Here is an 18717-nt window from a genome sequence, read left to right as displayed (position 1 = left end):
CTATTTAGTATATATACTATTCTTTCTAAGTCGCATTCTACATTTTTTACACATTTAAATTTATATAATTAATAAATGCATTTATTGTCTATCACAAATTCTATGTTAATTAAAAGTTTGCCTAACATTTTTTAATTTGTTATAAAAAAAAATAGGGTTGTCCTTTTTGATAATAGTATTCTTTGGTATTTTATGATTGATACAATTTTTTAAAGAATATTTTGATCTACTCATATTTATTAATCTATTTATTTTCCAATTTGGTCAGAATATTAACATGTTCAAATTTAAATTTTGGCCACTTTTTCTATATCCGTGCTTTGTTTTATGTTTAAAACAAATTCCAAGTCACAATCTGACCATAATCTATTACAATAACAATTATTTATAAAATTCAATTATTTTTTTATGAGGAGAAAAAATCAACATGTTACTTTAGCATATTGATGACATATAACATAAACTTCAGAGGTCATTCCTTTTTTTCGAGTAAAAAAAACTATAAGTTGACAAATAACACGAACAATTTTGTATCCGAAAAAGTAGGATCTTTTTTTCCTCTACTACGCTTTTTATTTTAAGCTTGATACATTTTTTTTTCAAAACCCAAACAAAATTTTGTTTATAACCTATAGTACACTATTTATATTTAAATCTTCTTATCTTCAAGATTGTTTGAAATATCATTATATTAAGTTTATTCTATTTTAATAAAAATTCTGGTAAATATTATTTTAAATTCTTTAAGTTCGTAACATGTTCATATATTACGAAACTGTAACTTATTTTTTCATTTTTCGAATAATATACATGAAAGTTTTGATCAAAGTGTCCTTTTTATATCAGCTTTAACGTTGCAATCTTCGTTCGAAAATAGTTGTTAAAAATATAACATTATAGCATAAGTGATGCCAGTTTTCTCTTGAAATTTTAGATTTAAAATATGATCACACATATTGATCACAACAATATACTTCTGAAAGTTAAAAAATTGACGAGCATTGTTGTAATTTCTTCTTGACAACTTATAAGTGCTCAAATCTTCTTATTACCATAGATTTTGCCCAAATTTAAATAAAAAAGCGACCAAGTCATATGTACATAACATGTACACACAATTTTTAACAGATTTTACTCACGAAGTAATCGTTAATATTCATATATCAAGCAAATATGTTAGTATGTCATTCAAAATTAATATTGAAGATCAAATATATACACCTGTTCCACGTGTTCTTTAACAGGTGCGTGATTGTATAAGTGCAAATTAATACTTGGACATGTTTCACGATTTTTTTATATACAATATGTGCAAATATACATATACAAATATATATATATATATACTTATATATACATTTGTATACATATTTATGTGTATGTATGCCAGCATGTATATATCAATATAATTACATATTAAAGTAATATTATCTCAGATGGTAAAATATATATAATTACAAGCAAAATGGTCTTTTAACTGGCATCCAATCAATATTAAAACCAAAAACTAAGTTGTGTTTTGAATTTTTTTAATATGTTGCATACGTTTTGAGTCAAAATTTGATACTTCTTCAGTAGATGTAATAATTTCTTTAAAATCACATGTAATTAGTTAAATCTTTCAAAGACTTGATTAACGGTTATATTTCAAAAAGTCATTTATTTATAATAAAAAAAAAATTAAATTAAGCTTAGCAAACGAACATGATTAGTTATGTAAAGTGATGTTAGAGTTAAATTTAATTTTCTTAAAATATTATTATTAAATGCAAATTTATCAGTGTATATATTGTATATATATAAATATATATGTATATATATGTATATAAATATATATATATATATACTTATATATATATATATATATATACCAAAATGAATTATATGTTTATTATATTTCATATATGATGATCTTGATTAGACCGAAACGTATGGTTCTAATTAACCTATAATTTTTAATTACTCAGTTTTGAATTGGTGCTATGCCTGAACTATCTTATTTAAACTTATATATCTTGAGAATTTTCTACTAGTTTTTGTTTTATTTATATAATTAAAATTACGAATTTTGACTATTAGTTTAGTTTCAACTCACGTGCTATTCTAACCTAAAAATCATTCATTTTAAGGTTAAAATAATGGTATGTTTTATTATAATCATTTGTTTAGTAAATAGTTTAGTTTTATTATAATATTTTATTAAAAAAAACTAGATTAATTTCAAGTTGTAACGTTCAGATTCTTAAACCTCCTGACAAAATAACTTTTTAAGAACTTGGTGAATGCCTGTTAAGAAAACTTTCTTAATTTAATTATATTTTTGTATTATATAAATACATAGATATTTAATCTGTTGAATAGAAAATGAAACTAAATTATTTTTAAATAAATAAAAATAATTCTTAAACTTTATGACAAAATGACGTTTAAAAAACTGGATGGCTTTCTGTAATGAATTTTAATTATATATCTTGCATTAAAAATATAATGAATAATATATAATATCTATTAGAAATTAAACTGAATAATCCTTCAATAATTTTAATAAATTTCCTAATTCTTAAACTGAATTATCCTTCAAGAAACTTAATAAACATTCTATTTCTAACTAAGTAACGTCTTAGGAACTGGATGAAGATCTGTTAAAAACATTTCTGTTTTTAATTATATATCTCCATATAAAAATTTATATATATATATAAAAATATTTATATTTATACCGATATATGTTAATGCTTTGTATGCCACCATTCAAAAATATACAAAAATTTCTATGTCTACGAATTCGTCCAAACGTCAATGAAATGTTAAAAATCTTGACCAACTGATCTTCAAATTTAAATTCAGGTGTACAAATATATTTGTATAAGTTTAGGCACGTCTATGTATATAGCTGTACATCTAACAGTATTTTTTAATTAATATGTCTATACATGTTTTTCTATATGAACAGATATTCCTATATTGCATATATAGATAGATATGTATGCTAGTTTTTATTAATTAATTTGTACGCTTCGAATGTTTTATGTGTTTTATGTTCATTCAATTTTGACTTTACTAGAGCGATAAATAGTAAGAAATAGACCGCAAAGTACACTCGTCTGTATTATATGGAGGCATTTAAAGATATTGATATAAAATGTAATTAGAAAAATAACTTGGCGTACAAAAATTTGTTAGAAGAAATTTTTTATGGTGTAACTGCGATATTATAAGCATAGATACTTAAAAATTATTACTTATTAATGTAGATGCAACTTGGTATCTTAGGGTATTGGGAAATCAACATCATAATCTAAGTCCATACGAGCCTAATAATTCCTAATTTATATACCTAAATATTCATTTTTTTAATTTAATTATCAAACTTAGGGTTCTAAGGGAACCTGAACCTTTCGTTATCTTTACACTTTTATTTTATTTGATTGTATATAATTGTATAGTGCACCACATATATTTTTCTTTGTCAATAATATTACAAAATTGGTTGGGAGGGAGATTTTTTGCCTTACTATCTCCCTCCATAGTTCTTACCTACCCTTTACCCATTTTTTGCACCTTATAATGGCGTGCTCAGCATCCGCCATAGTCGCTCCACCCAAGCAATAGCAATTAATAAAAAATCTTTAGGTTAAGACTTATAAAGTCTTACAATACATAATTGCTTGCTTAAGTAATAAAAAGAACAATCAAATAAAGTATACAATATACGTAATAAATAACAACAATTAAGGAACTCAAGGAAAATAATAAAATGAAGTAAAAGATAAAAATCGACATAAATTGTTTAACCCCATCATGCACAAATATTTGCTTACTCGTATAATAATTATTTTTACATTGTTACAAACTTATAACTAAAATTCATAAATTTTTGATCTGAACTAAAATTGGGCAAAAAGTATTCATTTTTATTTTACATTTCTAAATAATAGTTACTAATATTATTAATTATTCACTATTATAACAAAATATTTTTTTGCAATAAAATTGATTTAAGGGTCTTACTATCGATGAGCTTTTTTTATCATAAAGTACATTTTACATCTGTCCTAACAAGTAAAACTGCAGGATTAAAATATGACTTCAAAAATACGAAATCTTCTGATCGTTTTGATCAGAGATTTTGAAATTTGATAAATATTTATATAACATGATTTTTTTTGACAATTATCTTAAAATTGAAAAACAAATCAAAATAAACATTTATTATAATATTAAATAAATATAAATTGATCATTCATATGAGTCTACTTATGGGGAGGGATTGTGTTTAATAATATTAATTTTGTCTTATACATGTATAGATATGTTTACCTGTTATTATATATATATATATATATATATATATATATATATATATAAATTTCTTCCGTATAGATCATCGTCTTTCTGATCTTGGTATATGTGAGAGAGTGCATTAACCCACTAACATATATATACCTATGTACTTGTTCGACCATGACATACTTTCACAAATATACGCTTGAATGTATACACACTGGTATATATATATATATATATATATATATATATATATATAAATTGATTTAAAAATATGTATTTTCTTAGAATCTATAAAATTTTCATATTAAAAAAGTTGAATTTTGTATTTAAGTCAATTAAATATCAAAACTAACTTAATTTCTTATTAAAATCATTTGGGCTTAGATAATTGTATTTATTCATTCAACATATTTTACAAAACAAACGCATATGTTCATCTCTCATGGATGTCCCGGGACGACATCCGCATGACGTAATCCGTGTACGGATGTCGTCCATAGACGACATACTGAAAAAACCTCAACTTTATCTCGTAAGTGAATTGTAAATTAGCAAAATTTTCATTCAAGTTGTTTCTCCATTTCAAATATATAATATCTATACTTCCTCGAAGGAAAGTGCTGAAAATGTGATGGTAAATGTAGTTATACGTAGACCGCGAGTCATGTTATTAATACATTACTTATAAATAATTATAATATAATTATTACTTATAATTAATTATTATAATTGAACTATATCTTAGGGGTCAATCATATATTAAATTGTTTATTTTGACTGGGATGTTTTATCAAACTCCCAGACGAGTAATTTTGATTGTTAGATAATTTGATATTTACTGAGAAAAATAAAATTTGTTGGCTCGCAATTCACTTCCGAGCTATGGTTTTTTCGGCAAAATTTCTGATGAACCGCGGTCAACGACTATATACTACTATCACTGTCTAATAGTTTAAGATAATTGTTCTAAACAAACTTATAATGATTTTATAAGAATGCTGCTGAAACAGACGTATTTGTAAATAATTTATGTACATTTATACAGATAATTTATAAGTTTATATTATATATATATATATATATATATATATCTGTGTGTGTGTATGTGCCTTGATGTACCAAACTTTCCCCTTTATACATTGTGAAGCACAATTATATATAATAACCTTTTCGTGTACAAGTGTAACAATAGCACATTGTCTCGATGCAGTCTTATTATAAAAAGAATACAATTTTCTAGAGTATTTGCTTCTTGCACATTTATACACACACACATAAAAATATATGTACGTATATAGATACATATAAAATTATATATGTATTTATACATGTGTCCTTTATTTTGGCATATGTCGGTATGACTCCCTAATTTTAGGAACAGGGAACGTTAATTTTGCATTATAACGGTACCAAAACGATGGAATATATTTTTGTTATTTTGCGGTTTATCTTTGCCCTCACAAATTTTAAATTCACTTTCACATTGCATGTGTGCAATAATTGAGTTGTGCACCTGGATAAGAACATAAATTGAGCAAAAAAGTTGAAATTGCTAAGTAAAATTTAATAAAATGTTAAAGTTATCCATAGCATTTACTTCATTTGTTTATTATTAAATAATTGATTTATTATTAAATTAAATTAATTGAAAAAAATTAAATTGCTTTAGAAATAAAATTATTTTTTCAATTCTAGACTCATTTATTAATAGTCAGAACTTTTCCTCTTCGACATTGCTTTCGAATCTTGTTTCCTCAAAATTGATTCTGTTAAGATTTTCCAAGTAGTGTGAGAAAATATATTACAAAGTTTTTATAGTCGTGTCAAATTATTAACACGTTGATTGCCACGATAATATCATAAAAGTTTTCACATGGGTCAAGATAACATCATTAGATAATTTAAATAAAAATGTATAAAGGAAACTCAATGTGTCAATGCATTTTTTTTTAAATTGACCTGACGATTAACGTGTTAAATTAACTATTGTATTATTAAATGCAATAATAATTCCACGTTTTGATATATAAGCATAGTTTAAATATTGAGCCAGCCTTTGGGTTGTCTTCTGAAAACCAATATTATTAAGAAGTATCTTCCTAGTATCTTATTATACATGACTACATGAAAATTTTATATAAAATAGTTATGTTACGTAAAATATATTACAGTAAAAATATAATATTAAAATTTATTAATTTGTTTTTTTTTTATTACAGAAAAATGGCGATACGATGGACAATTATACTGCATATTACCATTTTAGTCGTTAAGGTAAGATAAAAGAATTTATCAATATATTTTTATCTATATAATAAAAACAATGGAAATGAAAATTACTATATTGAATTCAAAAGTATAGATTTAAACTTTAAATATAATCCTTAAACATTATTACAAAGCAATAATTTGAAATAAATAAATTAAATATACATAGGCATTGGAACAAAACTTGAAATACTGCTTTTTTAACAGTTTTAATTTTTAAATTTTTATTTAAATTTTTATATTGCACTTTTTGAATTATGTTTCAAAATATCGATATCGATTTATATATATATATATATATATATATATATAAATCAGTAGTTGTAAAAATACATGAATAAACTTTCTAAATCATGAACAAGGTCACTATCACAGAATCTAGTACAAATATATATATATATATATATATATATATATATATATATATATATTCGTTTATATGCATTTTTTGTTCGTTTGGAATTAATAAACTATTTGAATCTATTAATCGATCTAAACATTTTTTACATATTGTTGATGGTATCTCTAGTAATAAGCGTATAAATTATAATAGAGTATACTTCTGTTTTTATAAATTTATATATATATATATATATATATATATATAAATATATATATATATATATATATATATATATATATATATATTCATAGCCAAATAAGTCTTGATTTTTTTTACTAATAATCTATTTAATATTTCAGATAGTATTAGGTGAAGATGCTTCTAGTTTGCCATTAGAACATAGGGGTCACTTAGGTAAGAAATCCCATTTGAATTATTACTTTAAATTACTACTTAATAAATTAGTAAAGATATTGTTTAAGATCATTTTTTCTAATATTCAAAAATTATCTGAAACGTCTCAAACCTGAAAAAATCTCTAGAAATCAAAATACGTAACAAAAATGGATTGAGTTTTGTGATGCCACTTTTTTTCAATAGTACACTTTATTACATACTATATTTTTAATATGCAAATATCATATGGTATTGTAATAATAAATGATTATTATCATATGCTAATTTTTATTTCAAATCGTATATGGTAATATTCAAATTAATTTAATTTAATTTGTTCATTTCAGGTCCATATTTAGCACCACAAGGTTCACTAGGATCTGTAAATGATATAGGTATGTAATAATCATTTTTTTATAATAATAATTATATAATGAGTCCAAGTCTGTCTTTTCTCAAGTATGTTGTAATAAACCAAATAGTGAATAAGAGATTTTAAATAAATCTGTCATATTTTACAATTTTGATAATTAATATACTTGCAGAAAGGTAATTTACTGAAAATTCCAAAAAATAGACAAATGGAATGACAAAAAAGAGTCGCAAAATCTAGATGTACCTAAAATAATACTATTAATACGATTAGTACTATTAAAACTAGATTTTGCGACTCTTTTTTGTCATTCCATTTGTCTATTTTTTAGAATTTTCAGTAAATTACCTTTCTGCGTGTATTAATTATCAAAATCGTAAAATATGACAGATAATAATAGTATTATTTTATACGTCAATCAGTATCTTTTTTCTATTCATACCCACCGCTGCCACCAAATGTAAGATACATTGTTGTGATTGGCAATCATTGGATTGGTCAAATCACGTGCTTTGATTTAGACAATCTAAGTTCCTACTAATAATTTGCTGATGTTTCATATGGATGTAATAAAAAAATTGTTCTGTGGTCTATCTCTTACCAAGAATGTTGTGAATGTAAACAAACCAATACACATTTCTTCCATAAAACTCGTACTCGATCACGTGCAATACGGTTTTTTCTCGAACATTTTCTGATGTCTGATGTCATGGGTCTACTTTTCTATTCAATTTTTGTACTTTATAGTAAATCATCTTTCTGCAAGTATGTTAATTATCGAACACGTAAAATATGATAGATTGTAACATTGAAAATGTAGAAGAGAAAGTACGACTGGTATGGAAGTAGATTATGGATGTAGGCGACGATTCAGGAAAGTCGGAAATAACGACTACGGCATATTAGAACGACTATCAGACGGAGAGCAAATACACATTTTATAGTAAAAAAGTAAAGAAAAATTATTTAACAGATGCAATTAAAATTGATGACTCGATTGTTGAAATTCTTGATGAATTTCTATTTGAATTGCAGCCGGGTAATTGCAGATTAATAGTTGAAGAGAATAGTGAAAGGATTTTGTAGAGATCAATATTGAGAGTAAAGTTATTTTTGTAGTAAATTTTTATTGCGCTTGTTGATGAATCAATATTCCTCATTATCAATAATATATTTTATTTGTTACTTTCACATTTTTCTAATATTTTTTTTATGAAATTTGATATACATAATTAGTTAATGGTGTTACATAAATTGGATATCATAATAGATCGTATTATTCGTTAATTTCAGTAATAAAAACATGAACAGTATTTTATTCATAAAAATATTAGAAGATATTTATTACTCAAATTTAATTATACATACATATATACTTTTCATAAGAATTTTTTACAATCGCATGATCTACTACAAACCATATGTATATATTTTTATTATTTTTTTTTAATATTTTCTCCCTGCGACTGGTCTCTCAGAAATGCGTCCAAGTTGCGATTCACGTCAGAACTTTACTATTCGTAGTAAAATAGTTATCGACCTATAACCATTCATCACATCACCCTAGAAATCGATTTATGCGGTTTCCATACTAATGTGTGTAAAGCAAGAACAAAACATTTCACAATAAACACTAAATAAATTTTTGCTAGAAGACCTCATTGTGGTCAATTTAGCACAAACTCGTTAGTTTAAATCAGAAGTGCATTCTACAAATACGCAACTGTATCTCTTGAGTGTAAAAACATTTTAGTTAAAAGCAATTAGGCGATTGTTTAAGAAATACTCGTTTTGAATATTTATTATTTGTGATAATTCTCGTATATTTGCGTAAACAAATTTTCACCAAAATGTTTGTAAAAGTGACCTATTTCATTTTTACCAATTTCTTAGATTTGTGAATTTTATTTATTCCTAATTAATGACTCATTAACTAATTAATGGTTTACATTCGGCTTTATATGTTTTTAAATCATTCTCTACAATTAGGTCTACTCTAGACTTAAATTCAAAAGATAAATTTAGATGCATTTAAAATATTCTTATACATTTGTTTAAGTAATATATTTAATAATTATATTTAATTATAATTATCTTTTAAAAGTATTCCGAGTGGATTTATTACACATCATTGTAAAAGAACAAACATGTTAACTCAAAGTATTTTCTCAAAGCAAATTTTTACAAATCAATTATTATATTATAATTGAATCAGTTTCCGTAGGATTTTAATGGTTTAGTATGTTCATTAAGACCAAGTACTCTATCGTTATACCAAGTAAATCGTCTCATTTTAATTTTAACAAACGTCAAAAAAACTACTCATTTTCTCAAACTTTGATGATTTTTTTAACTTAAACTACTTGTCGTAAGGCCGAAATATTTCAGTAAGTCCTATAAGACCATGATATATATCGCCAAAAAAAGTTCCATAAATATCGGCTTAATTTTTTTAATGAACAGTTAATTACAAGAAAACGGCTTGGTAGGAATATAACATTTTATTCGCCATAATAACTACAAACTTAACCCAATCAGTAATAATTTACCCACCTAAATAATCTCCATAACCCGGTTTTGTATTGATTGACTAAACGAAATCGCCATAAAGATGTCGGTTCGTAATTGGACCGCATTTTCTAAAGTGTTTCTTGTTTGCAATTTCGAATCTATATCATTGATTGAGCATAAATGTTATAATCTACGCACTACTTGTATAAATTTATTTGTGATACATATTTCTAGGTTCTTATTTGGCGCCTGCAGGCTCTTACGGTCCACCAAATTCAGGTTAGTTTAAATAGATTGTACAAATAATTGCTCGCGTGCATGTGTTAATTCAGACATACCTAATCAAAAACATTACATACACTTACAAATATATATATATACATGTACATTGCAACTCATTTTAGCGTTATATCAATAATAACCGATATCTAAATATTTTATTACACGTTTAGCATTCACCTAACAAATTTCAACTTTAACCTGAATAATAATATTACCTTTTCAGTAAATAATAAAGGCTAATAATCGGACATAACATCAGTAAAAGACTCTATTTTTTATTTATTTTACAATCCATTTGCTTTGGCAAAAATATTTTTACTAATTGTAATGTTCTCACCTGTAGAACTTGTGAGCTTTTTGCACATTTTTTATTGTTTTGTAATAAATATAAAATTTGGAAATACTATCTAGATTAGGAATGCTTTTATTTATAAATTTTCTTCAAAATGTAGCTCAATCGGCTTAAAAAGTCTATATTGTGTTTTGGATTTTCTTGAATTGTTTTTGTGTTGTTGTAATCGCTTTAATAAATTCTGACTTGTTTCTTCAATACAAATTGAATTGCAATCTATACAGTTAATTTAATAGAATAAATTCCTAAGTCGTTCTAACATTTATATTAACAGGTTGTACTAATTGTAAGATACAAATCATAGAATTTACATTAATTTTATTAAAATTATTATTCTTAACTTTTCCTTGTGTGGTAAATCAATTTAGAAATTAATATTGCGAATAAATAGTATAAAATTACGTTAAGCACCTACTTATAAAAATTATTACTACTAAACATAATTACCTCAGTCATGAAAAAACTTGAAGTAAGCCGACACATGATCATTAAATAACACTTATATAGCAAATCTTCCGTTTCTCATTAAATATCATTATCCAATTTTAAAATATAAACTATTATGATTTTTTACCCATGTAATTTTATAAATATCATAAATTTACACAATTGATAATTTTTGCAAATACTATAATATATTAATTTAACTAACTTTTGAAAGTGGTGATAAGGAAAAAGAATTAATTTCACATTTAGAAAAATCTTTTATGATTTTAATGTTATTTTTTTTAAATTAATTTTATATTCTATGTATTTTTTTATATTTTCAGATGATGCATGGGCATTAAATAATGAAGAACCTGCACCTAGAATAAAAAATTTACAAGTGCAATGTGAAAAAACGCATATGAGGGTCAATGTGGAATTCGACAGACCGTTCTATGGTAAGTGAATATTATTTTAAATAATTTTTGTTATAAAAGCAAATCTTAAACATTGTGTACTGGTACTGATTAAAAACTCAAACTCACGTGTGTAAAAAAAATACATTGCTATGGATTAAAATTGGTAAAATCATTTTTGCCCAGGTAAGGTAAAAATGTACTTCATATTTTGATTTAAAGAAAATACTTTGACAATTCCAACATTAAATTTTTATGGTTTTTCTTGTAGTGAAAATACTTTCATGTGCATAATTAAAATACTTAATATTTCCATACATTGTAAATTTCTCCTAGTAAAATTAATTACAATCTCAAGTTTCCAAAGAATTACAATTTTCACTTACGTGTTTAAAGAAAGCAATGTTTCTCCGTAATACACAAAATGTACTAAAATTGCAATGGAATGTGATATTAATATTTTTTATGCTAGCTTTCTAATTCGTAAAAAGTTTTTTCATTACGCAAAAGTATATCACAAATGCTTTATGCACCGTATAAAATTTCTTAAACTTTCATTTCTTAGAACAATTAATGTTTATTGTTTTATTTTATGTCATTGCGTTAAAGAGAAATGCTTTACATTAAATTGTCGGTCGTTTATATTTAATATTTCTTAACATGTTTCTCATGGACTTGCTTGGGTTATCGTTACATAAAGATTATTGTGTAAAACTGGATTGTTCAGTTTTCATTGTTTTAAAATCATAAGCAACTATATTATTTTCTCTATATAATAATTTTTAAATGAATACTTGTGACAACAGCAAATTGCATAAGAACAAGTGAAGACAATTTGTATACTGCACATTAATTTATGACCGTTTAACTTACCTCAATTTTAAAATTAAGTATTAATTATTAAATAAACAGTGTTATTAAATATAGTATCTGCATTATTCCGTACTGTTTTACATTTAATCTGGTTCATTAATTTTATTCTCTTCTTTTATTGGCATAATTTATTTATTTCAGGAACAATCTTCTCGAAAAATCATTTTAGTGACCCACAATGTGTGCACTTAAAACCAGGAACCGGATTGCTAAGCGCCAACTTCGAAATTTATCTAAACACATGCGGAATGACCGGATCAAGTTTACACGATGTGAGAATAATTTATATAAAACTTATTGAATTTTTATCATATACATAAATTATATCTTAATTATTTAAATTAATCATGGTTTTATCAGCGTCATTTGTATTTCTTATATGTTTGATTATTGATGATCATGTCCAAATTTTCAGGCACACTTGTACGAAAATCCAGCAAAACCAAGCAACAGTTTTGTGGAAAACACGATAATCATTCAATACGATCCGTTTGTCCAAGAAGTTTGGGATTTAGCCAGAAAATTGAGGTAAATGACTTGGAATAATCTTAGTTTTCCAATTATAAGTAAATTGTGCAGTATATTTATTTACTTTAATATATATTTTTATTTTTTTATAGATGTACCTGGTACGACTTCTACGAAAAGAGTGTCCAATTTAAACCTTTCCAAGGTATGTAATTTCCATTTACTACAGTATATTATAAACACATTATAAAACTTTCACTCATCTATATTATTAGTCTAATGCATCAAATTCCACCTCCAAATTATTAGCCTCAATTATTTTGTCAAAGATTTACTAATATAAGTTTTTGTATCGATACAAGAATGCATGTGTATAAAACAAAATAATTTTGATTGATAGGTTTCCTGCTACCGACGGAGCGGAGTAACATCTAAAAAAATTAATTTATCAAGCATTTATTTCATTTTTTTTTTAAGATCAAATCTGCCGCATTCTACAAACCTCCGATAAAAAATGCATCTCCAATCAAAAATCATTATGCACGAAAGCAAAAAGAAGTTGTTCAAACAACATTTTCTTCTGCCCTCCTTTTATCAAAATTACCTGACACGTTTACATCTATTTTTGTGTATTACATGTTGTTCAGCCTTGAGTTTTTATTATTAGAAAGTTTTTGTACCAATGATCGAAAATGAAGACCCGCATTTTTATATGGAATACTAGATAATGGAAAATCAGTATGCGAAAGGAAATTATCAGCAGAACGAGTTTTAATGTTATGCAATTCTAGACCGTCATGTGAAATAACAGTTTATCTTTAAACTAGAACATTATGCTCGCTGTTAATTTTATTAATTAGTGTTGAACTAGATATAGGCCATAAGTATTTATAGGTAGACGCATACTGCATTTACATTTTTTATTGCAAAAACTTTAAATGAAACCGTTTCATTTGCAGTTGATATGTTACATGCTGTTACTGCTAACTTCTTGGGCGACAACTTGCAATGCTGGATGCAAATTCAAGTGAGTATCATTTTTTTATAATTAAATTTATTTATTTCATTGGAGCTATCGTTTTTTAGCAATATATTCATGTTATCATATTATCCAATTATTTTGTAGGTCGGAAAAGGTCCATGGGCTTCAGAAGTATCTGGAATTGTTAAAATTGGTCAAACCATGACAATGGTAAGTGGTATTAAAAATTGTCTATCCAAATTTTATGCAATTATTACAATTTTTCATTTATTTTTCTTTATTGTTATTAGGTCTTAGCTATTAAGGACGATGAAAGACGATTTGACATGTTAGTTCGTGATTGCTTGGCTCATGATGGACACAGGGCACCAATTCAATTAGTTGATCGAAGGTAAAGTAATCGATATTTTATAAAAACGATAAAATAGATATGGAATAAATTAGATACGAGTTTGTTTAATGTTTTTTTATTTATTACAGAGGTTGTGTGAGCAGACCAAGAATTATGAGCGGTTTCCAAAAAATTAGAGATTTCGGTCCAAGTGCTACTGTTGTATCTTATGCTTACTTCCAGGTGAAATATTATTATATATTTTATACTATTTTATTACTGTCAAACTATGTTATATAAAATTATAATTTATTTTCATTTTTATTTTTAGGCTTTCAAATTCCCTGATGCAATGAGCGTTCACTTCCAATGTGTCATCCAGGTAAACTTTGATAATTTATTTGCATTTCATTTAATTATAATTATATTAAATTATTATGATTTCATCTTCTTTACATAAATAAGTTATTTATTTCTTCATTTATTTATTATTATAGGTATGCAGAGATAAATGCCCAGAACCAGATTGTGGAGGAGGAGGTAAGAATTATGAACTAACATTTTTACATTTTATACAGTATTTAAAATTGTATAAGGCTTTTTTATTATTGTTTAAAACATATTTTATTTTAGAACACCACTTGCACCACAACTTGCTCCAACAACAAGCCCTTGGAGGCCACTATCCACCTCCACAGCAAGTGGACCCACGTCACCCATTAGCAGGGGGCGCCGAAGTTGCTGATCCTCTTACCGGAGCATACTCAGAAAACCACCCTGAAAAAGTCCTATTACAACCAGATAACATCAGCAAAAAGGGCGATTACATCGAAAACGTAAATGAAGTTTACAATGCAAATAGCGATAACTCCAACAATAAACAACAAAATTATGAAAATCTGAACTATGATAATCAACAGAAACAAAACCAGAACAATTATGATGCTGTTCTGAATAATAATTATGAAAACAAACGCCAACATCCACCATTGCCTCCACCACCACCACCAGGCAGCGATAGGAATACATATAGTACTGTTGATGGAAATGGTGGTCCTGAAAGTGAACACATTTCCACTTTGGGCGGAAGACCGAGGTCTGTGGAAACCAGGGAAAGGAGGAGCTTGGACCAAGGGTAAAAGATAATAATAAGTCATTTTTAATAATCAAAAGTAATCAGAATTTTAAATATCCATGATGGTATCTCATCAGAGAAACCTTCTCAAAGGCATCTCGCTTGTCCTTTCTTGGTCTTTGGTTAAGGCAAAGAATACAAAAGTGCTAACGATAATTTTAAAAGATAAAGTATTTAAACAAAATTAACTATTGTTTTTCTATTTCCAGAACCTTCATCACCATCCCAGTATCGGTTGTCCACACCCGCCAAACGCGCGACGTCTCAGCCTCTCCTACGACAGACGTCACCACAAAACGCGTCATCAGGGTAGTTGCCCCCAACGACGTCGATTTCTCACTAAATGCTAAAAATAATGCTCAAAACGAGACAGTAATAATTGAAACCATGAATTATGGCAAAAACGCCGAAAATATTTGCTTATCCATCCAGAGCTTCGTCAGTGGTTTGATCAGTCTTCTCCTCATCATCATAGTCGCCAGTTTGATTGCAGGATTCTTGTTCGTCAGGGTACGAGTTTACGATAGAAAAATAATAAATTAAAATTGTTTGTGTCTTTATTTCATGGCTTAATTTTAAAAAAATCGTACTTGTTAAATGTTTGCATGTACAAAAATCCTGTTCCGAATTACTTTAAAAAATAAGTGTACTTGTGGATTTATAGTCATTAAGTACCAATGGTGATTTTTGATGAAAGACCGTGATATGAAGCTATGAAGTATAAAAATTAATTTTTACAATTTTATAAATGTGTGCACGCTTTTGTTATAGCTTACTAAGTGTGTATATTTTAATATGTATTTGTTGTATATACTTATATACATATTAAGTTATATTATACGTATGTATATGAATATACACAAAATTGTTTATACTCATAAACATACATATATATGCATGTCTATTTTTGCTTGTGTGCAAGTGTCTGCTTTAGTTGTTAATATTTATTTTAAATTATTTTCACATGTATATATACATATATGTGTATACGTTTATAGATTTATTTAGTATATACACATATATACATATATTTGTATGTATGATTAGATCGTATGTGTTATGCACACAATGTAATTAAAAATATATTTTTTATAAATTCTTATAATTTATAGATGTCTTTTGAATTTTGAAATTAGTTTGTTTTAGGTAATAGTATATATTATACATCATAAATAGTGGTTTTAAACTTCTAAAACTAAGTGTATTCTTGTTTAGAAATGAAAAAAAAAAACGATTTTTTTATATTTTTTAAGTTTAACTGTTCAAGAATATATGTACAAGAGGATTTTTCAAAATTTAAATTATTTTCAGAGATACAGCTGTTCGACCACGACAATCCTGTTTCCTTCCTCCTCAAAACATTAAACGCATTGTTCTCGAAACTATCATTTTTCATACGATACCCACGGTATCGTTTCTCAACTTCTACTGGACTGATTTACTCGAAAATTTTACAGAATCTTTTTTAGAGACTTCGCATCAGTATGAACTAATGCTCAGACCACACAAATTCCGAATTTACAATTTTTAAAAGAATCGAGAGTATCAAAAAAGTTGTGAACTTTTATTGCAGACATTGCCATTTTGTGAAAAGGATTTACTTGTCAGTAATAATATTTTTTATATCGAATTATTTGGAGGGCTAAAATTGAGGGGATGGTCACGTGCCAATTTTTTGATACCCGCCACTTCATCCCCTGCTAGAATTAACACTGTTTGATTATTTTTAATTAACTTCCCGTATGGTAAGTTTCTGTAATTGCAAAAAAATCGAAAATGAAAATTTTTATATATCTTTACGTTTCAAAACCTTCTGAACATTTTGGCATACCTTAGAAAAAATGGATGTATGTGTGTGTGTGTGTATGTGTATGTGTGTGTTTGTCGACGATTTCGTTAACACGGATAAAGCGATTTAAATAATTCAAAAAACATTCGATTTGTATTGATAAAGAGACGTGCTGATTAGTTTTTGGCGAAGGCAGGTCTAGCCGTTCCGATGATACGGGGCAAAAAGTGCCGAAAACGGTAACTCAGTTTTTAAGAGAACGGAGCGTCCGATTTGAATAATTCAAAAAACATTTTACTTGTATTGACAGGATGAAGAATTGATCAAATTTTCATGAAGGCAGGTCTAGTGGTTTCAGAGATCTAGTAAAAAAAGTAAAAAAAAATGCCATTTGGCGGTCAAAAATGATCATTAGACATATGCACATCAAATTATTAGATATTTTATAGAGATTTTAACAATAAGTATAAATTTTGTTTATATTCCTATGGGTTCCGTACCAATGTTTATCCGTTAGACGGCGACGCGGCGCTTACGCGCTTTGACATTTCGTCTTTATGCAGTTAAAGCAGTACGATTGCTTTGAAAAAAAGTTCAGAATTTCCAAAATATTTCAAAATAAATGATTTAAGATAGAATGATTTAATATGGTTCGAAATTCTATTAAAAGTTTCAAATCATTGATCAACTTTTATTGATTATTTTTAATTACTCGAATTTTGAATTGCGGTACGGGAAGTTCCAGCAATTTACCGTAAGGCACGATGCCTTAATTGCCTTAAGACAGAATTCCACCTACAGATAGTTAATTTTCAATTCCAACCGTGTTATAAGGGGGTGGTCCCAATTCTCGAACCGTTACAGCAAATCCGTGTTATGCAAGGGCTTCTGTATTCAAAATATATCGCGTTACTAAAATCAGAGCACCATCTAGTCTAATCTCTCGGAGTTAAATGGTAATGCCCATCAATCTACGCCATCAACCTTGTCGGACGTGTTCGGTTGCAGACGGCAGCATTTGTATATGGAATCGTGTGGTTTCATGTGTGTGCGGTTTACGAAAAGTCGTGTGGCGGCATTCCAACGCTGAATGCGTTGACGTGCGGACGGTTTGTTGTGACGAATTTCGAAAAACGAATAAATATTACGATAATGTGTGGATAAATGAAATATTTTGTAAATTAAAATTTAAGTAACTAGTGATGATAGTGTATATCGAATAAAGTGTGTAATTAATAACGAACAAACGAATTTTGTTTTGAATTTTTAAAAAAATTTATTTTTAAACAAAATGTTTTCAAGTGTTAAGACCAATTGTCCTCAAGAATTGTTTACCTTAATATTTGTATTTCTGTGCAACATCGGTTAACAAAAATGTGCCGGCCCGGTGTCTTGCGTTAATTCGCAATGTTTGTGGTGGAATCCCCAAAAAAGTGTTAGTGATGCCTTCCTCCTAAAGTGATTCCTTTCCTTTTCCCAATT

At 26.7% G+C, this 18717-nt stretch overlaps 1 protein-coding gene across 1 annotated transcript in view; it reads left to right on the top strand.

The window, feature by feature from the left end:
* Positions 1–16838, top strand: part of LOC113382910 — a 29623-nt gene extending 12785 nt beyond the window's left edge. Inside the window, exons 2-18 of the mRNA XM_026621158.1 lie at positions 6510–6564; positions 7261–7315; positions 7645–7692; positions 10416–10460; positions 11586–11699; positions 12672–12802; positions 12946–13058; positions 13151–13203; positions 13958–14025; positions 14125–14190; positions 14271–14371; positions 14461–14554; positions 14643–14693; positions 14809–14851; positions 14945–15446; positions 15656–15956; positions 16758–16838. Of these exons, the coding sequence (XP_026476943.1) occupies positions 6510–6564; positions 7261–7315; positions 7645–7692; positions 10416–10460; positions 11586–11699; positions 12672–12802; positions 12946–13058; positions 13151–13203; positions 13958–14025; positions 14125–14190; positions 14271–14371; positions 14461–14554; positions 14643–14693; positions 14809–14851; positions 14945–15446; positions 15656–15956; positions 16758–16811 (1894 nt within the window). The 3' untranslated portion in view covers positions 16812–16838. The remainder of the gene's footprint in view (positions 1–6509; positions 6565–7260; positions 7316–7644; positions 7693–10415; positions 10461–11585; positions 11700–12671; positions 12803–12945; positions 13059–13150; positions 13204–13957; positions 14026–14124; positions 14191–14270; positions 14372–14460; positions 14555–14642; positions 14694–14808; positions 14852–14944; positions 15447–15655; positions 15957–16757) is intronic.
* Positions 16839–18717: the final 1879 nt, after the last annotated feature.

The sequence above is a fragment of the Ctenocephalides felis genome, unplaced genomic scaffold, assembly GCF_003426905.1.
Source record: "Ctenocephalides felis isolate EL2017-DRISC unplaced genomic scaffold, ASM342690v1 CF-g0.4_SCAFFOLD_03570, whole genome shotgun sequence".
Taxonomy (NCBI): Eukaryota; Metazoa; Arthropoda; class Insecta; order Siphonaptera; family Pulicidae; genus Ctenocephalides; species Ctenocephalides felis.
The sequence above is the reverse complement of the archived record's forward strand: the minus strand, read 5'-3'. Positions and strand labels throughout refer to the sequence as shown.